Here is a 24033-nt window from a genome sequence, read left to right on the forward strand (position 1 = left end):
ACCGTAACGGCCACGCAGTTTCGAATTGGGCCTCGCAAATCACGTTAACGCGTGTAATCGCTTATGATGCTCGCGCGACGCCACTCTGATCCGCCACGTGCAACAACGCACGTTCGTCCCGCTTCTAGGAACGTGCTGGCGAGCGCCTCCGCCGACCACACGGTCATCCTGTGGGACCTGGTGCAGGGCAAGGTGGCGACAACATTGGAGCAGCACACGGACAAGGTGAGGTCGCGCATGTGTGCGCGTACTCGCGTGTGTGTGTGTGTGCAACACTCGCGTGCGTGTGTGTGTGTGTGTGTGCAACACTCGCGTGTGTATGTGTGTGTGTGCAACACTCGCATGTGTGTGTGTGCACGTGCGTGCACGCGCGCGCCTGTATGTGCGGGCATGTGCGGGATCATTGGACAGCTCCCCCCTTGTGCAGTGCCATCTCCATCCATCACGCGGCAGTTGTTGCACCTGGCCACCGGGCTGCAGGAGCACATAAATCCGGCTGACATGTTGATGTATTTGAGCATCGCTCTTGGCTCGAAATTGGCAAAGAAAATAAAACACATTGAGGGATTACATTTTTTCCCCCCCCTCAATTTAGCACGGCTGTGTGAAAAGGCTGCGCAGGAGCGTTCGATGTCCTTGTGTGGTGGATTGATTCATAGCAGCTGTTTCTATTATTATATATATAAAAAAATGTTTGTGCGTGTTATCAATGTATAGCGGTTGTTTTTTTTTTGCATCTCATAATTTTTTTTATTGCAAAATGGCACGACATCTTTACACACGGATAAAATGGCCTTCGATGCACTGTTTCAGTGGCATGAGCATGCTGCACCGGGCACAATAACTTGGCACATCAATTTCAGCGAGACAAAAAAAAGACCTTCCAATGTAGCTTTGCGCTTGAGAAAAGCTATTGCTGATCTCGTCATTCTTGGCTTGGCCTTTGGTGTGCCTCTGCGGGCACACAGCTCTTCGCCTGTGCTTTCCAACATCGAAATTAAAAAGCTAAAAAAACAGTCTTACTCGTCTATGATAATCACCAAAGCAACACATACCCCCCAAGGAGAATACAGCGAAACTCCCGTTATCCGCGTTGATGCTTGGAATAACTTATCTGAAAAAATATGAAGGTGCTTGGATGAATTTAGCACTTCTGGGTGAATCATTTGAAGATTGACTGGTATTCAAATGAATTTCCCACCATTTATGGGTGACTCCTTTTATCCACATATGAATGTAGATAGTAGGAAGACTCGGTGTCTGCAGATAGAATTATACCTTGGAATTATAATGATAGCGGGCAATAGGGTGGCGGATAAGAGGCATCTCGCTGCAGGCATTAAACGCTAGCCACGAGCCTCACCAATGATGGAGGCTACGCCACATTTACACACAACGTCACATCACGACGTGCAGCGCTGCTTGCTCTGTGCTTGTGTCACGAGCTGCAGTATGGAGCACGCTCGGGACTCGTTGACAGCGTCGCCTTTGCTCCGTGCTGCCTTCTGGATTTGGAAATGGAGACTGAGTTTCACATAAGCAGAGCGAATATAATAGTACTTTGGAAATGTGCTTTTTTTAATCAATACTGTGCTTTGTTAGAATTGGCTCGTTTTTTTGTTCAACGTTGAGAAGTTTTTATTTTATAACTACAATAATTGTATTTGCGACTCAATCACACTGCTTCTTTGTAATTTGTCGAGGTTAGCCTCGTAAGTATCTGCTGATGAATGTAAGTTCACGAGTGGACCACGTGTTTGCATCTAAAGAAGCCGAGCATTCTGCAGTTTTCTCGCGCACTTTTCGCGGAGAGACTGGACGACAGCCGTGGGTTTGTTCGCTCGCAGCAGCCTGGGGAATTTCCAAGTTGGTGTGTGAGCCTGGCAGGGGGGCACAAGCACTTGTATTTTTGAATCATTTTCTGTGTGGGGTAATTAGTTAAACGGTTCTGCTGCTATTTGACCCCTTGGAATTTCTGCTTTCTTTTTTTTCAAACTACCACGGTTATAACGAAACAGTCATCGTTAACATTTGCAGCATCATTCACAAGTGAAACTCCACCCTTGCCAACCATGCAAGATTTAATCGGAAGGATGCCGATTGTTACGCCCTTTTTACCGCGTACCGCTTTTGCGTCAACGTTTTTTTCGTGCGATAAAAGGGTCTTAAAAATTGGCATCCTTAAGTCTGCCGGGTTGGCAAGTATGAAATTATGGTTACAGCATTAACCGCCCCGAGACGCGAGTGACGCCGCGCCTGGCGAGCAGACGCCACGTGGGCACGCGCACACGCTACGGCGGCGGGTCCGGATAGAGCAGGAACCCGGTGAAGGTGATGTAGCGGCCGTGGTTGCTGTAGGCCCCGAAGCCCTCGCGCTGCGGGCTGTGCAGCCACACAGTGTCGCCGCTCTTGAGCTGCAGCATCACGCTCTGGCTCTGCATCTCGCGATGGGGCGACGGGTCGTCGTCGAAGAGCAGGGCCTGCGCCTCCCGCCCGTTGCGCATCAGCTTGACCGCCAGCGCACGGCCCGGCGCCTTGCCCGCCGTGAAGGCGAAGTAGTACGCGCCCGGCACACGGCACGTGAACGTGCCCGACTCGCCGTCGAAGTCCCGGCCGATGTTCACGAACTCCGAGTCGAAGGGCATCGGCTGCAGGTCGTCATCCGCTGCGGACGCCGCGTTGCTCTCCTTCCCCTCTGCGCCCTTGCCCTTGAATTCGACCGGCAAGCTTTCGGTGCGTGCCACGGAGAACGCAGACCGGGCCTCATGGTTGACTGCCACCACCGCCAAGGACTGGCGCGACGGAGCGCCGCCGCGCGCCTTTGCATCCGCGGCCGGCGGCTCTTCTTCCGCCGCGATGTCATTGCTGGATCGTTGCTCGTCGCTGCCGGCCGGCGCGTCGTTGGCCTCTCGTTCCGGTTCGGCGGGCCGAGCGTCGCCGAGCGGCAGGTCGGGGTAGACGAGGTACCCGGAAAAGGTGGTGTAGGGCCCTGCGCTGCTGTAGAGCGCGTACTTGGGGTCGCCGTGCAGCCGCAGCCACACGGTGTCGCCGACCGACAGCTGCAGCATGACGCTCTGGCTCTGCACCTTGCGCTCGCGCCGCCGGTGCTCGTCGTAGGCAATGACCTGCACCTCGTTGCGGTTCTTCATGAGCATGACGGAGAGCGGCTTGCGTGGGTACTTGCCCACGGTGTAGGAGAAGTAATAGGCGCCCGGCACGCGGCACGCAAACACGCCGTTCGCCGCGTCGAAGTCCCCGCCGATGTTCACGTAGACGCGGTCGAAGGCCACCGCTATCTTGGGCCCGCCAATCATGCTGCTGGTGCGCGCGGCAGAGAACGCGGAACCGCGGGGTTGAGGCACGGACACCGTCGTCGTGGTGGTCGTGGTGGTGGTGGTGAAAGTCGCCACCGGTGCTGCCACGGCGAGCCCCTCGCGCCTCGCCACACCGTCGCCGTCGCCGGCGTGTGCGCCACTCGACGCCCAGCACAGCAGCAGTGCCAGCGTCGCCAGAGCCCCGGCGTGCGCCATCTCCGTGAAGCTGCGATGGGGCAGACGGATACACAGAGAATGTGTTTTTGTTTTATGCAGGGGGGGGGCAGACTTCATGTCTGTTGAATCGTGATCATCATCGGTCATGATCTATCCACTGCTGGATAGTCTCCCCAACCCATAGCCGTCTTGCATAGTCCTGCGGTGTAACAAACCGCATAGCAACTGTAAACAAGGTGATTTTGTTTGTCTATGGTGGACGTCCTCTTAAGTGCATATTCCCTCCCTCGGATGTAGTTCATCATTATCCATGAGAAACCCCACCACAGCACTCAATCCGTTTTTAATAGTTTTACTATTTTGTGCCAATTGGGCCCACCGTTTTTGTAAAATGCGCTTGGCTGTGACATCCATCAACCTCGAGGCACTCGTTTAACAGGATTGACAACTGACAAGACCATGAAGGTCGAAACCAGTCTGTAAATGTGCCTGCTTAAGCAAATCCTGATGAAAATCTTGGTCCAGAAGGCCAGTGAACTGAATTGTTATTCTATTTCTTCCCTGTACGTTCATTTTTTATCCACTTAAAACCAAATGTAAGTACAGGAATAAACATGAGGAAATAAACAAGCGAACGCGATGCGCTGGTTAAATTACATCGCAGATTGTTTCGTATTTTTTTTAATAATAATAATAATTAGAAGAGCTCAGGAGCCCGCATGTAAATGTAACGCGTGATTCGCGTGCTAATTGCATCGGCGTGCCGTCACTGTACACAAAGCATAATAGGAGGTGTGCTCATTAGTGTGCTGCTCCAGCAGTAATTGCTGGGTTTGCTGCGTGTACTTGATGGACCGTTGCTGCTTCTACTGCTGAGAGCAGCTGGATGCAAAAGCCAGTCCACCCCACCCTTATTGTTATTGATGTTGCACTACAATTGAAATTTTTTGTTGGTCGTGGAGGTTTTTGTATTTATTATTATTAGACCTGCATCTCTCATTTTTATGTGTTGGCGCCATGTCACGAGAGGAAGGATCCGTTGGGAACCCTTGCACAGCAGTGTGACACTTTGTGTCAGAGAGCGGTCCACAGAAGGAGACATTACAGTACCGTTTCTGAAATCTCTGCAAGTGACCACTTATCTACACTCAGGATGGTATTATCGCACTGAGCCTGCTAGAGCTATAATTTTTGCCAAATTAAGTGGGAGACCCAATGTATTATCACGGGTGATTTTGGGTGCAGTCGGTGGTGACTGGGCTGAGGCCATCAACTCGGTGCACTCGAGAGAACCCAGTATTATCACGGGCAGCCGATGAAGCCCCACGTCTAACTCGAGTTCTCAGTGGTGCCAGCTCGCCGCTGTTGCCACCGAATCACTCGGCGACCTCGATTACATTTTCGCATACTGCAGTTGCAGCAAAATTGCACACTCGTCAGGTTTCCGCTCTTTGTGGTTGTCGTCGGCATTTCTGCCGCATGTTAAGACGAGCGAACGACACTTGCAAGCTAATTAATCCCGAGGGAAACTGCTGCTAGCACTCGTCCACATCTCATGATGATCTTTTTTATTTTTTATTTCATTTAATTTTCCTCCCCGTTTTAAAGCTTTCGTGACTAAAGGGATTCATCTTCTTGGTTCTTTCGGTAAAGTCACGTAGAATGGAAATAATAAAATAATAAAAATGAAACAAAATAATTCTCACGACGTTTCGGCCACAACGCAAGCAGCCGTTCTCAGGTGAAGAACAGGTCTGTCAGAAAGACAGCGTCCGACAGCCCTGTTCTTCACCTGAGGACGGCTGCTTGCGTTGTGGCCGAAACGTCGTGAGAATTATTTTATTATGTTTTATTTTAATTATTTTATTATTTCCATTCTACGTGACTTTACCGAAAGAACCAAGAAGATGTTTCCTCCCCGTGTTTCTTTTTTTCTTTATTTTTCACGTCGCTCTCCGCTCAGAAACCGTATCCGGCAAAGCCCGCTTGCCGCTCGTCGGCAGGCCTCCCTGGCCACCTGGGTTTAATTGCCAATCGGCCGCACGCTGCTGTCGCTAACGGGAGTTGGTTTGGGCGACACGGAGTCGCGGCGGTTGCCATGTTTCAAATTGCGGGGTTTGTTTGGTTAACACGCCCGTGCGCGCCGCGCAGATGATGGCGCGCGGGGAGGGAAAATGAGGTCCGCGGTAACGAGAAACCATTAACGCAGCGGCAGTCTATAATTACTGCATTATGCCGCAGCGGCACTTAGCCGGTAGCTAAGCAGCGTTCTCCAGTAAGTGCCATTTTTTTATGTACATACGAAGAACATTGTGACTGCAGTTAATTTCTTAAAAGCGAAACAAATTAATAAACAGCAATGATGGATTTAGCCAACAAACAAAATTACTATAATTGCCCAAAATACTGCTCTCTGCCCTCTGCTGTCCGTTGCTCACAACAATGTAACCTTCATTGCACCAGTGCCAAAACATTCATTTTCGTCTGAGTAGGGGAGCTGCAGTGCAGTGGTTGGTGCGCGCGTTGGGAACCTGGCTACCTGAGGTTGATTCCTGGCCACGGCCCACATGAGCAGCGAGTGATAACTGAACCGGTTCTGCCCCCCCCACCCCTACCAAAGACAAAGATCCCCCGTATAGCCTGAACAGACTTGGGGCAGGGGCTGTTAGCGAGCACCTATGAAGGCCGGAACGGCAGACAAGGGGGTGGCCAGCACCACCCCCCAACCACCACTTCACCAACCCACACTGACCAAGATGGTCAAGTATGGTCAAACAACTCCCGTGACAAATATGGTGTGGTGGGATGGCCTTTCTCGGGCGGTGGCTTGACAAAGTACATTACTTTGTGTTATTTTCTTTTCGAGGGATTGCCAGCGAATTGAGAAAATCGTTTTTCCCCACTGCTGTGTTCTGTCCAGGACAAGTGATTAATTGCATTTGAGCTGGCCTCGGCGGCATGCACTGTTTAACATCCCAGCAAAGCTAAGCTCCCACCACCTGGGGGATATATCAACCAGCATTACGACAGATTGGGCATTATTTAATATTTTGTAATTAATTTTTTTACTTTCTGAAAACCATTCGTAGGCTCGTCACTATGCATCATTAAAAACATTGTCACGCTTTTTGATGTGTGCGTCAAATTTCCGCGCATGTGAGAATTCATCATTTTTGAGATTTGATGAGTTACGATTCGTACCATTTACATGCAGATGCCACATGAAGACTACTGAAGGGACCACAACTGTACAAATGACACGGGGAAAACCAAAAATAATTTCAACGATATGGTAAAAATGAGACTTTAAATAATTGATTGTCGATTTAAATTGCAACCTCCCCCCCCCCCAGAATTGTACAAATGTATTGAATAAATTTAGGTGGAGGGGCCCAGTGAGTGAATTGGTACATGCGTAATAATTGTCTCTAATCGTGATAAGCTCCGCTCCTCCAACTCACATTTTACTTCATGTGAACAAATGTTCCTTTCAATGGGTGTGCTTGATGTGAGGCTAGCATCACCGCAAAATGAGCAGTCTTATCAATGCATCTTATTATTTATTGGTATCAATTCTTATGTCTCACGATTTTTACTGGAACAAATTGCTGCGTGTAATGATAACTGTTTTATATTTATGTGAATGATCAAATTAATCGCCAATGTCAAATTTAGTCTAAAGGAGCAAACAAAACCGTACAAACGATACAGCAACAAATAATAAATTATACAAACGGTGAGCAATAAAATACGACTGCAAAAGAATAAATGATTTTATCGAATAGAGGCCCTGCATTGCAGAAATTCATTAAATCGCTGTGGGTGGGTTTGGGTGGGTGGGTCGCTTTCGGTGGGTGTGGTAGGGTTTGGGTGGATGTGGTTTGGTTGGTGGATGTGGGTGGGTGTGGGCATGTTGGTAGGTGTTGCTAGGTTTGTGGGTGGGTGTGTGGGTGGGTTTGAGTGGTGTGTTTGTGACTCGTTATGGACGCGAGGCTGAGCCACAGTGGCTGCAGTCTGAACGTTGTGCTCCGTGAAGACCGCTTCCTTATGTCGTACGGGACGTGCGGCGAGCGCTCGTCCGATCGAATCACGCCCCGCTGCCTCGCGCATCCCCAGCCCGCCGCTCGCCCTCCACGCCCGTCCTGCCTCACGCAGCCCGTTCAGCGTGCCACCTCACTAGCAACGCGGCGGCGAGTGAATGCAGATGTCCGCTCGCCGGCCTACATTCCACACGACCGACTGTTTAAGCGCTTGCATAACACGTCCAATTGAGCCCGTCGGCGCATTTACTTGCACAATGACATTCACGTCCATGCAGTTCACACACACACGCATGTAGCGCGGATAAAATTATATCCGCGTGTGGCAGACAGCAGTGGCGTAGTGTGGTTGGCATGGACCCTGGGGCAAGGAATGAAATGGGGCCCCCGTCCACATTTCCCCCTCTTTGTAGCCCAAATGGCCCCTCCAACCCTTGGGCTCTGGTGTATTTCCACCACCTGGACATTTGGGAATGCAGTGTGATATGCATACCAATACGTTTGTTAACTATTAATGTTTAGTAATGTGTACAAGATTTCGAAACATCATATTGGCTGTTAAGAAAAGCAAGGCGGGATTGGGAAGGGCACGTCAATAGAAGGGATAAGGTCTGGTGGTTGAGACTAATGAACGAGCGGCAGCTAATATAATTATACATTGGACTGATATAGCACTGTTCATGCAGAGATCACAGATCGCTGTACACAATAGACGTGAAAAATATATTTTAAAAAAAGTGTAGGGAATGTGCCCAAGAGGGCGACAGCCGAGGAGATGGAGTGATGAAATTCACTCGTGTGCAGGAGCGGAGTGGATTGCTGCATCCATCACAGGACCTTGAGAGAGATGGTGATGACTTTGGGGAAGCCTTGATCCTGCAGCAATTGCGCATGGGTTGATTTCTTACGTAACTGAAATATATAGCTATAGGTATCATGTTACTAAATACATCTTTGTGTTTTTCTTGTGCACCTTTACAATATATATGTTTAAAAATAGCTCACCTCCTTCTGTGATGCACATCGATCGCTCGGGCAGAGATTCATTTTGCCCTGCCAGTTTTTTTTATTTTCACACGGCTTACCTGCCGGAGGTTGCTTTGTATTCTGCACGAGGCTTCGGCTCCCATCCGGGCAGACCTCATTTCTGCAAAGGTCGCCTCTGACAGCCGCGCTGACAAGACAATGATTGCGGCAGTCGAATCTGCACCCTCGAAAACCGCCGAGCGGACTTAACGGATGCAACGGGTTACGGCGGTCGTGCGCGTTCCGCCGCCGTGAGTGTGAAATTATCGACCGTCCCACCGCCACCGCCGCCGTCTCGGCCGTGAATCCGGATTCGCAAGGCAGTGGCCGTGTCTCTCGCGCGGCGTTCGCCATGTGTTGATTGGTGTTCCGAGCTCGGCGCTTGCGGTCGGGGAAACGGTTGTTGGCAGCACCGTGGTCTCGTTCCACTTTGATGTTTAATTTGTGTCCACTCTGCGGGAGGCATTGCTCTTCCAGGCACCTCGCTCTCAGCTTGCCGATGTTCGGAGCCAAATACAATTATCAGCCCCTAAACTGAAAACTCGACAATTCTTTTCTTATTTTACCAGGTAAGGCCCACCGAGTTATATAGCTCTTTAGCAGAAGCAACCTGGCCACAAGTTGTAGCTAAAGGAAATGGATTATCACGTGGACATTTATAGCAGAAAAATACTCGAAACGCGTGTTTCTAAGTGTGGAGGGAAAAACCGGAGGACCCAGAGAAAAATCCACACGGCCACGGAAAACATGCAAACTCCAAATATACGGGCGTCAGGGTTGGGATCGAACCAACGACCTCCTGTATACCCCTGTGATGAACGCATGTCGCAAAGCCCTTTCTTGGCTCACAGCCCATGGGAAGTTAGTTCCGTACGTCTCTGGAGAGAAATGTGATTTATTGACACAGCTGAAATTTGCACCGCTCAATACATATATGTCTGCATGTGAGTTGTGTTGGTATTAAGGATTCACCTCCACCCTGACCTTCCCAGAGTTTTGATGAACTGTCATGATTTGGAGTCATAGATTCTAGAATTAATTAGTTTTTTATTCTTTTATTGTTTCATATATATTGGTTAAAATGTTTGATCTCATTTGTATGGTTGTGTCTGTTCCATTAGCCTAAGTGTAACATCGGAATATAGTTTAAAAAAAATGAAAAACATGGATTAAGTTTTAATTACCGCATCGCCACACGCCAAATTGTATTGCTTCTGCACTGGAGAAATACCTTGGCCGTTGGCAAACCAAAACTAGAGCCTTTTCTTGCATTGTCTGGATAGATGTACGCATTGTATGTTCTGCATTTTAAAATATACAATAATTCCAGTTATTTGTCTCGATGACTTCAGGAGGTTCATCTTCTTGGTTCTTTCGGTAAAGTCACGTAGAAGGGATATAATAAAATAATAAAAATAAAACATAATAATATTATTTTATTTTATTATAGTATACAATTTTATTATTTTATTATGTTGTATTTTTTATTATTTTATTATTTCCCTTCTACGTGACTTTACCGAAAGAACCAAGAAGATGAATCCCTGCAGTCACTAAAGCTTTAAATCGAGACTTCAGGAGGGTTTTGCATTGGGTTTGTTTTTCACGTGGGAGGAAGCTGGAAGCACCTGGATATAATCCCCACGCACGTGCATGGAGATAATACCAGAAGGTCCACACAGATGGATACGTGTACCCATTTGTTGATATGGTGATCTTCTCGTAATCTCGCAGCCCAGTTGGTTTGGGAGTTTGACATATCACAGCATGATCCACCAACTCTTATCTCCAAAGCTGTGAATTACAGGTGTGTATTTCTACATAATTAGCAGATTCCGTGCAAACCGTTGGATCTCCAAATGATGCATTTCTTTCGGGCAGGGATTCTCAAATCCCCGTTCTCATTATCCGCCTAATTCCAAAAAATATTTTTGATTTTCCAAACGCTGCAAACGCCTACGTTTTTGCTAAACAATAAGACCATATGATGTAGAGAGCACCATTTCAAATCACGTGTGTACGTGTGCGTCTAGCGTGCCATAAACAGGACGATTAAAATTAATCGGCACTGTCTTTGTCGCGTGAAAGGTGTTACGGAATCATTAGTTCAGCGTGCGCCGGTCGTAGCCTATTTAATGTGTAATTTCACGGAGGTAAATTGCAACAGTAGCGAGATTTATTTTCCCAACAGTTTGCATGTTCTCCGATTAGTCGAGCAATGTAACCGATGAAAATCGGTTAGAGTATTCCATTACAAATAATATCCGGTAGCCCAGCGCTAGTTGCGATTCATTCCAGGGGCGTTGCATGTGGCTACGTGCGCCTCTGGCGGACTTCATACTTGGGACCTTTTCAGCGGCACCCGCTCCAAAAACAGGTGATGAAGAGGATGTTGTAAATTCCAGGTAAGGATTGCGATTCGGAATAGAATTGCGGTCATGAGCTGGAAAAATCCCCGGTGCATTGAATTTCATGGCCACTAATAGCTGTTAAATGCACGACGCGCTGTCCTCGTTCCGTGAACAGATGGTGTGCGATGGGGCGAGGGATATTCTATAGGTGACCAGCAGGCCACCTTCAGATTTTACAGCTCCAAATTAAATCTCGCTCGCCAAATTCAATTTTGCTTGCCGGTCTGTCGATATCGGAACCTTTACCATCGCAGGACCTTTTTTCGCGTGGCATTTTTTTCCCAGAGGAAGACCGTGTCAATGCTTTTGCGTCATGTTTCGTACCCGAGCAAGAAGACAGTTGCCCTCGTGCATGTGCTCCCGTGTATTAACATGTGGTCGCACATGTTAACATGACATGTGTGCAGTGTCTTCTTGGTTCTTTCGGTCAGACGCTGTCTTTCCGACAGATCTGTTCTTCACCTGAGGACGGCTGCTTGCGTTGTGGCCCGAAACGTCGTGAGAATTGTATTTTATGTTTCATTTTTATTATTTTATTATTTCTCTTCTACGTGACTTTACCAAAAGAACCAAGAAGATGAATCCCTGCAGTCACGAAAGCTTTAAATCGAAAAAATGTGTGCAGTGTGTTAACATGATTGTTTGTTCATTTTGCAACACAGTGGGTGTGTGTGTGTGATTAGCTTGCTTTTACATGTTCATGTATGAAGGTCTGCATATGAGTGTGAGTGCATGCACGCATGAGTGAGTGCATGCATGCATACACTCACTGGATTTATGCATTCCACAAGTACATTCTCAGCACAATTGCTCAACAGAAAATATAATTGGCAACAGATTCCATAACAGCTCAAATTACACTTATATGACTAGTCTTTTGTAATGCAATGCCAACAATTTCTCGGTATGATGTCCGACGTTCTGCTCCATGTCCTTGGAGCTTCAGAAACTGAAGCTCTCTGCCGAGCATCACACGGTACAACCCGAAAACCCGCTGGAGAGTTAAACTACAGCACGACCACAAAAGCATGGGCGGTGGTAATCTGCATTTCTTTTAAAGGAGAAATGTGTTTTGTCTGCTGTTCAAACAGTGCTTTCCATGAGCTCGTGAAGATTATCTTCTCAGCCGTTTGCTGCGGGAGTTTATCACTTGCACGGCCGCCAGAGGAGACCACCTCGCCGACGATAATGTGACCAATCGGCATCCCTGGCACCAAGCCCCGTCATTATCCGTGCGATGCACACAGCGTAGCGCAGCAGAGAAACACTGGATTACCTCAACTAGACACGGAGAATGGAACCCAACGCTATTCAGCCAAAGAAGGGCCAGCGTGTTTTTATTTTATTTTAAGAAACTATTCTAATGTGTCATGCACGACGAAGCTTTTACGGTCGTCGTTGCAAAAGTGCCCGGCGCGGGTCGGGAAATGTTGATTGTGTGAGTCAGCTGCTTGACTCCACATTTGAAATTCACCCTCCCTCCACTCTGTTTCTACAGCTCATTAATTATACATTCACGTATAACAGAGGCTTAGTGGAACCAGAATTTAAAGGCAGTAATATAACCCCCCCCCGCCCCCCCAAAAATGAAATTCTACTCCAAGGCAGAGCGCGACTAGCACAGCATTTTAAAGCAGCGGCACACAACGAGATTCACACACGCAAGCAGTCCTTAACAATAATAATAAACGCCCATCTTACCAGAGTAGCTGAAGAGAGGTTTGTTTTGTTTATCAGATGATCCGGTCAGGTCTGCCTTTTTGTATATATTGATATATTTTTTTTCTTTTTAAATCAAAAGCTGTGCCGGTGCAGGAGCAAGTCGGATAAATATTTACGGCTCGACAGGAAAAAAAAAATCTTCCGGGATGCAGAGCGAGGAAAGCGCCGGCGATATCGTTTGGAATGAACTAACTGCACGGACGGCACACGTGCGGGGCCGATCCTCCCTCACCAACGGCTGGCGGTGGCTCCCTACGCCAAAACGTGAGCTAGTGGCAAAGCAACCGGCGGTTTCCGAGGCACCAAACGCGAGCGAACACCTCCCCCCTACTCCCCCCAAATCCCCTCCACCACCAACCCAACCACCGCCACACCGCACACCCCGCCCAGCCCAACCTCCGGTCGCATAGCAGAGACACAAGGGGCTTGGAGGGGGGAAGAGAGATAGATGAGGATGGCGAAGTCGAGGATGAGAAAGGCGAGGGGTAGGTGGCGGGAGGCGGAGTGACAATGAGTTTATATTCGACGCATGCCTCCTGTTTCACTTGGACAGCCTCGCTCGCCCGAGCGATGTAGTGATTTTCCTACAACCAGGGATGAGCCAGAAGCTTCGTTACATTCTGAGAGCGTCTCTCCTGCACGCGATCTTTTTTCATCTTCTTGGTTAATGTGGGGGTTTTTTTCGCCGTCATCCAGACAAATTTGGTTTCTCCATCCATTGCCCGTGATTTATGCTAACGCTGGCTAATCGTGAGCAAGGCGGGGCAACGCGCAATAACGCTGCACTGCCATTTCAACCTCCCCGGAGAACGCTTGAGAACATTACGCCGACCTGTCAAGTCACAAGCCTAGCTCACCTTTCCTGTCGCCCAAGTAATTATTTTTTCGTTTAAGAATTTATTTTATTTTACCTGCACGTTGAAATAAATTGTCACAGTGTTCCTTGCGCCCTCAAATTAAGACGCCCGGCATGTTGCTGTGACAGAGCGTTCATGCAGACGTTTAAACGATCGTCCCTTTTCGGTGACGTCTGAGAATAAGGGTCTTTGTTTCGCTGGTTCTCTAATAGTGTCCTATAGATTCCCCGACCCACCACTACCTTCCCACCCTACCCCCAGCACCCCAGCGTCAGCCAGGCGGTAACTAATAAAATTTGACGTTATTAACTTCCTATGTGAAGAGCATCGGGCACAACACAGGCTGCATTCATGAGCTCTCACAGCAGCAGCAGCGCATTGCCCTTGATTATGGCTTAAACATAATCCTGTCTGTTGGTTATTTTTGAGCGGAAGGAGGAGGAATGGGGGGATGAATTAGAAAAACCGGCAGCTAAATCCCTCTGCTGCAAACACGGGGAGACATTGTTTTTTTGAAATTGCACTCTCCAGGACACTTGAAACTCCCGTATGTGTGTGTGTGTGTGCGCACACATATCAAGACAAAGACAGAGATCCCCCATGCACCCCACGTAGACTGTTGGGGCAAGTGTTATTAGCGAGCACCTAATGGTGGCAGGCACGGCGCACGAAAGGGTGGTTTGGCCAGCTTTGTGCTTGGCCTCCTTTGTCTCTCCCCGGTGTTGATATGAAGACACCACAACAGGTGCCTCATTTTGAATACTCAGTAAACCTAGTGCAAGGAGGCTCTGGACCGGTTAACATGTCACTCGCCAGTGATGTTATCCGTGGCCAGAAACCTAATCCACGTAGCTGGCTTCGTAGCAAAAAACAATCAGCATGTTGCCCATACACAAAGAGAAAGATCCCCCGTATAGCCTTTAACAGGCTGTTGGAGCAAGTGTTGTTTGCGATCACTTATGAAGGCCGGCATGCCGCACGAGGGGGTGGGCGTACAGTACCACGCCTGGCCGCCTTTGTCTCCCCAGTGGTGATGTTTACACGACGCTACACCAGGTACTAATTTGAGGATGAGTCGACCTAGGGGAAGGCCCAGGACCGGTTCAGATAATCGTCACCGGTTTTGGCCGTGAGCGGGAATCGAACTCGGGTCGCCGGTTTCGTAGCGCAGCGCGCTAACCCCTCCACCCATACACGCACACGCACACACAATGAGGCACACCGACTCCCCATCGCCCAGAGCCCATTTACAGATAAATAGGTGTGGAACGAGCAGTGGCATTTTACACGATTTAATCACTACCGCTCTGTTTCCACGATGGCGCTCCCTGCCATTAACCTGCACGAGCCCCCCCCCCCCAGGGAGAATGTTTTATTGTCAATTTAGTTAAGAAATAATTAAGTGGAGCTTATGCAAACGTTTATGGCACGTTGCTGTTGCCGGTGAGCAGTGGAAGGTGGTGTAAAATTGGAGCTTTAAACCATGAAATTCACATCTGGGGTTTGATGTAAAAAACGGATTCCACACATGTATATATGTATGTATGTTGAACTTCTTTTGCATCGTACGTCGCCCAACGATCATGGAATGAAGTTGGGGACCGAAGCTGAGTCTGCGATCTTTTATTTTCAGTTTTTTGACGGGCAAAATCGTTGCAAGTCCTTTTCCCTTTTGTAGGCGATCTGTGTGATATATAACCTTGCACATCATAAACGCTGGTAAATATTTGACGATGCAAGACTGAGCGGATATTTCCCCGCAAATCGTAGGCTCTGAAAAATCTGTCCTTGACATAAAATAACCAGATTGCTGCTTTTAGGTGTTTTTTTTCTTCTTCTAAAGAGTGGAGATAATGTCGTTTCAATGAAGAAGTTTATTCAAAGTGATGAGAAAAACATTTCGGCGTTTCCGTGAAATTTTTTGTCAATTGTCGCTCGGGGCACCGTGTCGTTTCCTTGCTTTGGAATGAGGATGGACCGACTTCTTATGACGGTGCGTTCGCCAGAGCGCACCAACAGTCGTAGTACGACCGTCGCGCTTCCTTCTCCCTGGTGATGCTCATTCCACTATCGCATTGTTTTTGCCCGCCGAGCTCGAAATTCACTGCCGCGACTGGCGAGCACAAAGGCGCCACTTTCATTGCGTCCGCTATCATGCCGCGTGCCCTCGTTGAGAATTCCGTCTGATCTGGCGGCAGGACGCGCCACGAGTGTCGGCGCGAGCATTCGCGTGACGGTGTTTAATTCCCCCACCGCCTTTGCTTCGCGTGGGGAAATTGAATGCCGGCAACGGCGCCCTGGAGATGAGCGGCAGGAAAGTCTGTGCACATTTTTTGTGTTAAGCACGCCATGAGCAGGGCCTTGCTCGTTAAGTCTGTGCCCCACCCTAAGGCTCGTCGGCTCTGCAACTCAGCGGCTCGTAATGGACAGCATCTGTCGGTGCGATTGTAGTGCCGTTCCACACGCGCGTCCCCCTTTCCCCAACCCCAGCCGATCTTGCCCCACTTTGTCTCAGGCCCCCGAATGTGTGACACTCGACTGCGGGCTACTGAACCGATGAGAAAAACGGCGGTTTGGAAATGACTGAGCTGTAGCAGCCAGCGGTGATTTTTTTCAACTTAAATTTGGAGACGGATTTCATCAATCCTTATCAACACCACCAAAGTTCATTTCCTGGCCAAGGCTAACCCCAGTGCCGACGAGTGTCTATATCTGAACCGATCCTTGGCTCCGCTGTTCAGCGACACACTGACCAGCCCCATGACTGAGTGTCGAGGCGAGACCTTCATCCAGCAGTAGTATAATAAAAGAGCTGGACATTATCCTAAGTTCAACAATTTTTATCTAAACAAATCATTTGGTGAACCTGCGCTGGCAGTGGGTGCACAAGCACAAATAATTTAAAAACTCGAACGCATCAATAACGCTGCCTTAATAAAACACTCTCACGTGTTGAGTTTTTAATTTATCCTCGGGCCAAACTCGAAGGCGCATGAGGCGATGATGATTCATTGTCACCTTCCTTTGTGCACATCCTGGAGCGGGCCCGTGAATGACGCTCGCGTGCTTTTCTGTAAATTATGCCGATGCAATGCAGAACTTCGCACACAGTCACTTTCTTTCTGCTTGCTCGGCAAATCTTTCAAAGAGTTGCTGCCAGCGTCGGAGCGTGAGCCGAGCAAGTTTCGTGGCGCTCGGCCATTGGCCGCTGCTAAGACACCGCAAATGCTGCTCGTTAGCCAGTGACAGCTTGCTTCTGGGGCAGATTTTTTTGTTGTTGTTGTTACGGTTTTTTTTATTCCAAGTTTTATCCCAATGACGCTACATGACTATCAACTCAGAACCCTCGAATAATAATAACTACTCGTGGCATTGGTGGCATTCTTATAGTGCAAGGCTATATCATTCAACTATGTTCTGCTATTAAGCGGTGCATCACCCCGTGCGAAGATAACTACCCATGGAAGATGATATGACAGACGTGACTTCTGAAATCTCAAGTGACCTTTTATGCATGTAAGAAGGCGCTGCACCTTCCCACAATTCACCCTGCTTTGGAGAAATGTTTGACGCATGGCAGGCGATCCATTATTTTTAATTAACAGAGCTGCCATTTTTTTAATTTAAGTGTAAAAACAAATTTAATATGACGAGGTTTTTTTCATCCAGCCATTGGTGACTGAGGCGAGACCATTACTCATTCCACTTGAGAGCCCTGTTTAATCGTACGTGTGGCTTAAAACCAAATTCCATGATAATTTATCCGCAGTGCTGGCTCGGTGCGGTCTCTTGAGCCACCCGGTCACCTCCATAATCATCAATCATCAGCCATGATATGTCCACTGCTGGATGAAGGCCTCCCCCCATATTTGCGGTAGTTGTGGCTGCCATTCCATGACCAGTCTCGACCACTCACTGTGTCGTCCCTTCCAGCGAAGTGTCATCCCGCCCGAGCCCACTCACTTTGCGTGCATGATGACGGCAATTAACTTGCGTACCTTCTCCGTCCCATGTGCTTCTCTTCGCGTCTCACTGTAATAGTCGTCTCCTTAATTTCAGTCAGGTCACTTCGTCACATATATGTACATTCAAATAATAATGGCACATTGTGCGAGATAATTATTATGGATGGCTGGTTATTTTTAATTAGTCTTCATCTGCTTGAGAACGTCCAAGACAATTTCATGAATTTGGGAGCCAGTGAAGCAGTAAGGATCACCCTCCTCAGGGCTCGCGTTTTCAGAGCGCTGCACCCAGAATTGTCGTCGATGGGGATTGTTTGCAGATGAAGTTTACAATGGATAATGGCCCCGTCCTTTTATAAAGGGCATACTGTTTACCCACAATCCCCACGCTCCGCCAACACCGACTGGGTTTACTTGATTTATTTACAAAACTTAAACCCCCGCTTGTGCGCATCGCATAAGGGACTGAGAATGAGGAATAAAGGATGGGGGGGGGGGTTGTCATCTAGACACTGCTATTGAGTGGGAAAAAAACTTAAATGCCTAAGAAATTAATAATGAGCTCATATATTAATAATTTAGGTCTGTAACAATTAACCGAATCAACCCCCGTGTCTCCCCCCCCCCCCCCCCCACTAACGTTTCTTGTGGTAAATGGTGAAGCTCGGTATAGATGAGCACTACCGCCAGCAGTAATCGATAAAGATGCAGCCCTGCAATTTCTTGCTCACACCCCTGTTGGCAGAAGGGCCTTCGCGAGAGGGTAGTTTGGTCTACTCTTCCACGCTCGGCAGACACATTTGAATAAGCGGGAAACCCCACGCTTTCCTCCACCGCACGCCATCTGCCCGATCGACTCAGTGCCGTGTGCACATTTATACTGTTGGGTGGAGGGGGGGAAATAGGTGGGATTTAAGATCCTTTGCACCGTTGATTCAACCGCCGCACTCGAAGATGGGACCGAACAAACGACCTCTGGCTTGCAAGTCTTAAGCGTGCTACCCATTGCACCACGGCGGTGCTACAGGAGCCGTATTTCTCACGAAAAACTGAAACGAATGGTGCGCGGATTTTTTTCCCATCAAGCATCCGTCGAGAGAGTACCGCTACGCAGCCACACTCTGATGACCGCTGATCCCAGAGCGCCGCCCTGGGTATGACCATACGAGTCAATGAAAGCCACAGACAAAGTATGTGACAGCGCAGGGGCCAGTTTTCCCCATTGCTCTGAATCATCGCGATGTGTGTGTGCGCGCGCACAGCTCTGCCTATTGTTACCGGTGACATTGTGCTGTGCTGAATTTCATAATTTGGTCTTTTCTCGGTCAATATAATTTTTTTAACCCCCCCCCCCCCCACCCTTTGCGCGGGTATAATAAATGATTCTGTCCTTTGAAATTGCATAGCTGAACAGACTAGTTACATTGTGTGGTATTTGTATGTGTGTGTGTATATATAATGTGTTCTCATTTGCATTTTTCACTTGGAGAGCGATATTGAAATATTCCGCACGTCGTGCGATGTATATAGCTGAAAGGAAATGTAACTGTTTAATAGGGAAATGGAGCCGCGCGGAATAAATAATTGCAGGCCCATAAGCTGTGTAAAGGAATAATGATGTAGCGTGGCACGGGGAAGTGTGTGAAAAACAGTGAATAAATTGGCAGGTGGCCAGAGATCTCGGCTTTAATTTAACGCTCCCAAAAATAGCGTGGGATGTCGACGCCTTCCAACGCTTCGCTGCAAATGTCCTCCCCGGCGCGTCGGGTCCCCCAGAGATTGTTGACGCGAGCATGTCCGTTTAAAAACAAAAGCACTTCTATCACAGTATTCTAGAAATAGCGGTAAAAGAAAACGTAGGATGACTCGTTCATTTTTTTAAATCTTTAATTGAGAAATTTTTATAATTGGATGCAGGTCCGCGACGAGCTGTACGTCTCGCGGACAGGGTTATCCAGTTTAGAATGTCGGCTTTCGCGACCAACATTATCCAAAATAGAGGTTTTTTTTAGGTTAGAGAGCATAAATGTAAATAAGTCGTTCAACCCGCCACCACCCGACACAGCCAAATAGTAAGGTTTGTCACGTATACCAAACATGCCAATTAGTTACTAGTACAGCACACCGGTGTATTGGAGAGTCAATCCACAACATTTACAATTTGAGTGGGTTTGCTCCGGTGTGCCAAACTAGTAGCTAATTGGCATGTTTTGTTTACGTGACGAACTTTTCTAATTGGCTGTGTCGGGTGGTGACGGGTTTAATGCCACATTTATATTTAGGCGATTTAACCCAAGCAAAACTCTTTTTGGGTTTATCCAGCACCTACAGAGAAGTTTTATAATAATTGACCAGCTTGCCAAGGCCAGAGATGTAATTGACAAGCCATGTAATGTTCCGCCGTTTTATCGATTAGCAGTCGATTTTTACGCTCGCGATACACGCGCCTAACATTTAAAATGTGAAAATCGATTGTTTAAAATGAATGCCAATTGCACAAAAATGATACGCTAATGTTACATTTAGGTAAACATACTTGTCAACCCCTTATCAGTGCCTACCTCATTACAGACCAATTCAGACCTTACTGGTCACCTCGTGCCTTTATAAATCTCAACGTTCATCCTACAAAGTCCCATCACAAGGGAGAAACACAAACAAATAGACAAAAAATGTGCCCGTATTGAAACGGCTGTACGCCGTATGGACCTGAAAACTACATTTCCCTGTACAACAATACGGGTAAACTGTATGGGTTGACAGGTATGTAAACAGGGTAAACAAATCTGTATGGACGAGACGCAAATTAAATGATTACTTAATCGAATTGCAGCACTGAAGCGTGAGAGTTCATTGAATTACAGATGGGGGTGAATTGTTAGAATAATTATTTATAACCCCTTGTCAATTTACTCTTGGATAAAGGGCCTCTCCGTGCTGTTGTCGGTCATAGGGCGTGTTGCACGGCTGTTATTAACCTTTGGTGAACAGAATTGCTTTTTCTATTGAGCATGACAGTATGATCTTTCATATTCACAAGGTAGAGAGACGAGACTTATCTGTATGCAAGGTTGTATCTGTACAGATGCAGTGGTGCAGATAGACTTATGCTGAAACGCCAGTTTCCAACTTGTCTATAGCAACATCTCAACTAAGACTAATACCAAATACAAAAAACAAACCCGGAATAGTCTTAACAGACTATCGGTTCATGTGCCGTTAGCGAGCACCTATTAAAGCCAGTGTGGCAGAGAAAACTGCTTAAAACCACCGCTACTAACACTTTCCATGTTTGTATAATAATAAAATAAACTTTTTTTTTCTCCCAAGAATGGAAAAACCGCAGCGATTTACTTGACCGATGAATAATTAAAGTAGTGCAGAAATGTCCTGACACCGGCGCTTTCCGTGGCAGCGGGTGAATCGTGCAAAGTAAGAAAATAGCAATGATGAATTACGACAGCGATGGCCCAGAGCATACGGGTTGGAGGGGGCGCACGAGGCACGGGTCATGCGCGGATGCTCTCGGCTAGCGAGCGAATAAAAAAATAGGTTTCGATTTAAAGCTTTCGTGACTGCATGGATTCATCTTCTTGGTTCTTTCGGTAAAGTCACGTAGAAGGGAAGTAATAAAATAATAAAAATGAAACATAATAAAATAATTCTCACGACGTTTCGGCCACAACGCAAGCAGCCGTCCTCAGGTGAAGACCAGGTCTGTCGGGGAGACAGCGTCATTCAGACGCTTCTACGTGACTTTACCGAAAGAACCAAGAAGAAAAAAGTAGGTGTTTAAAACGTCGGCTATCGCGACCGATATTGGGTTAGATCGCATCAATATAAATGTCTTCAACCCTCCTCCACCCGACACAGCCGCCAATTAGTAAGGTATGCCACGTGAAGGAAACGTGCCGATTTATTACTACTTCAGTGTATTTGAGATCAAACCCACAACATTTTGGCAATTGCCTAATAATGCTTTTTGTAATCACCAGCGCAATGTCGTACTCAAATCGTGAATGTTGTGGGTTTGCTCTCTAACACACCAGTGTGCTGAAGTAGTCGCATATTGGCACATTTTGTTCACGTGACGTACCTTGCAAGTTGGCTGTGTCGGGTGGAGGTGAGTTTACGACACATTTGTGCGATCTAACCCAACAAACTTTATCATGAAAATAGGTGTTAAGCGGGTCATGTGTGACTCTCCTCTGCAGGCGTGTATTGTACATCTTAACTTTGGATGAGAGGCATTGCCATTTTTTTGTATACATTATAATAACTTTGCCGCCTTTGTCTGGGCCTATTGTAGAAGGGATGCGAATTGATGGTTCGCCCTTCTTGGCCAGTTGATAAATGGTCACGATTCTGGGTGGCGGTGCCAAAGCAAACGCATACGGGTGTAATTGTACTGACTCGTACGGTAATGAATGGTCTGCGAAGACCTCCGGCCCTGAGTGCTGACATCATTGGAGACGAAGGTCAGCCTGACATTTGCAAGCCTAATTCTGTTCAATTAAAACACAAAACATGTGCAGTTAGTTCCGTACATTTTCATATTGTGAATAGGTGCAATCATTTATTAATCAATTATTTATGATTTCTGCAACTGATTATTCTTAAGGCTGTCTTCAGAAAATATGACATGGTCATCTTTAATTTTTATATTTATGCATTTGCTTCTCCAATATAAATTTATGGACGACATCTGGAGAGAGCGGTGGACTCGCTGATCAAGGCTGCTAAATATATGCAAATAACATTGTATTGGTACATTAATTCAAATTTTGCAAACAAACATTTTAAAACGAGAAAAACTAAATGAGAATCAATCAAATTGAGACGATAAAAAGAGGCAATTATTTATTGAATCAACGCTTGGCAATTTCTATAATTGTTAGCCGATTAAATTGTTCCAAGCCCATCAAGTATACTACTAATCATCTAATTTGGATGTTTTTTCGTTGAAACCAAATATACAAAAATTACACGTCACTTACAAATGCACCATTATTATAAGCCATGATCAGTCCACTGTTAGATTGGTGCACACTTTAGATTAAAGCAATGTTTCTTTCATTCTTCATGGTGTTTGATAATCCCCTGTTAGGTTTGCGGCTGAAGAGCCATCAATAAGCCACGTTCCCAACTCACGCTGTGGGAAATTGAATTCTTTGGAAACACTCAGTGAAAAAATAATTGCAGTGAAATACAAAAGCCATTCTCCTTTCTGTGTTGAGAGTGACGAACAATGTTGACAGCGGTCTTTATAACCACACGAGAGCCCAGGGAGACTGCACGTCTTTTAAAGTGAAGCTACCTCTCCTCAATCTCATCTCACTCTACTCCCCCTTCACAAACTATTGGACCTCTCCCCTGACATCGCACTCTATTCCCCTACATGCAGTCCCCTACCTCTGCCCTCTCATCTAATGGCTGGTGAAGGCAGGGTTAATAGATGTAGGCACATTGAAGGGGAATACAACTATAGATTTAGCTGCACTGTGCTCTGCTGCCAACAATGTATAGCATATAATACCAGTTGTGCATCGTGGTTGCCCACAAAAGCACTATACAGACTCAAACCCGCTTAGCTGCAGAGTTCTGACACGGTCAGGCGCATTCCTACTCGACAAAGAATGACCGAATCACACGGCCATACGTGAAAATGTTTACTTCAAATGGTGGCTCGTACCTGGCAAGCCGCGCTATTCTCTTCAAGGAGTGGCCTGCCCTCTTGTTCCTAAATTGCACTGGTGGCGAAGCTTGTCGCCATCCTGCCGAGCTGCACGATTGGCAAGAGTTGAGCATTCATTCGCAAGAGATGTGCAACCCAATGACAAGGAAATCCTAAAAAGAATAGGCATAGACAACAGGTCAAGCACAGGAAACGGAAATATTACAGACACGTGACCAGGATAAATGGTAGCCGGCTGCAATGGACAGTGATGGAGGGAACAACTGCAAGGTGCCTAGGGAAGAGGACGTTCGCGATCTAACTGGACGTCGAACGTATGTATGTTGAACTTCTTTCGCACCGTACGTAGCCAACCGTACTAACCAGAGGCAACATCGAACACTCGACGGGATGGAGACCGTCTCGGTTGATGGATGCAGCCACGGACAAGAGAGTCGTGGATTTAGCCCTGCAAGGAGATATCGGCGAAGGAAACTGTCAGGCCCCAACAGCCCCAAACGCCATTGGGACAAGACGATCAAGACTGAAAATCCAAACCATTCCCTAAAGAGGATAATGGCCTGCTCTGTTGTTGCTGAAATACGCGCTACTGCCAGCGATTGTGGAGATGTTTGCGAGCCTGGCCTTCGGCATGTTTTGCCGTTTGCGTGCGTCCTTGCGCGATAGATGTTGTGGCACGTTGTTTTGTGGTTCCTTCTGTTTCAAATCGCCCCCTTAATTGACACCGTGATGCACGGGCGCACGCTGCAGCCGCTGCCTTGATCAATAACAACGGGGGAGAGGGAGCGTTGCCTCCTTTGCATGCTGCTCTCGGCTGCGACGGTGT

General features: G+C 47.4%; 2 protein-coding genes across 4 annotated transcripts in view; one reads left to right on the forward strand and one right to left on the reverse strand.

The window, feature by feature from the left end:
• The window catches only part of PWP1 (PWP1 homolog, endonuclein), a 42849-nt gene that overhangs the window by 9246 nt on the left and 9570 nt on the right, over positions 1–24033 (forward strand). For both annotated transcript variants that reach the window (XM_078859168.1, XM_078859169.1), the window contains exon 9: positions 129–225. In XM_078859168.1, coding sequence (XP_078715294.1) covers positions 129–225 — 97 coding nt within the window. The remainder of the gene's footprint in view (positions 1–128; positions 226–24033) is intronic.
• LOC144933887 (complement C1q tumor necrosis factor-related protein 4-like) lies at positions 721–13026 on the reverse strand. 2 transcript variants are annotated; one of them, XM_078859170.1, is made up of 2 exons: positions 12670–13026; positions 721–3540 (listed from the first exon to the last, which is right to left on the reverse strand). In XM_078859170.1, exon 2 carries the CDS (start codon positions 3528–3530, stop codon positions 2292–2294), a length of 1239 nt encoding a protein of 412 aa, XP_078715296.1. In that variant the 5' UTR covers positions 3531–3540; positions 12670–13026; the 3' UTR covers positions 721–2291. The 2 variants fall into 2 exon arrangements, with proteins under 2 accessions (XP_078715296.1, XP_078715297.1); XM_078859171.1 differs by lacking the exon at positions 12670–13026 and adding an exon at positions 7548–7939.

This window comes from Lampetra fluviatilis, chromosome 8 (genome assembly GCF_964198595.1).
Source record: "Lampetra fluviatilis chromosome 8, kcLamFluv1.1, whole genome shotgun sequence".
NCBI classification, from domain to species: domain Eukaryota; kingdom Metazoa; phylum Chordata; class Hyperoartia; order Petromyzontiformes; family Petromyzontidae; genus Lampetra; species Lampetra fluviatilis.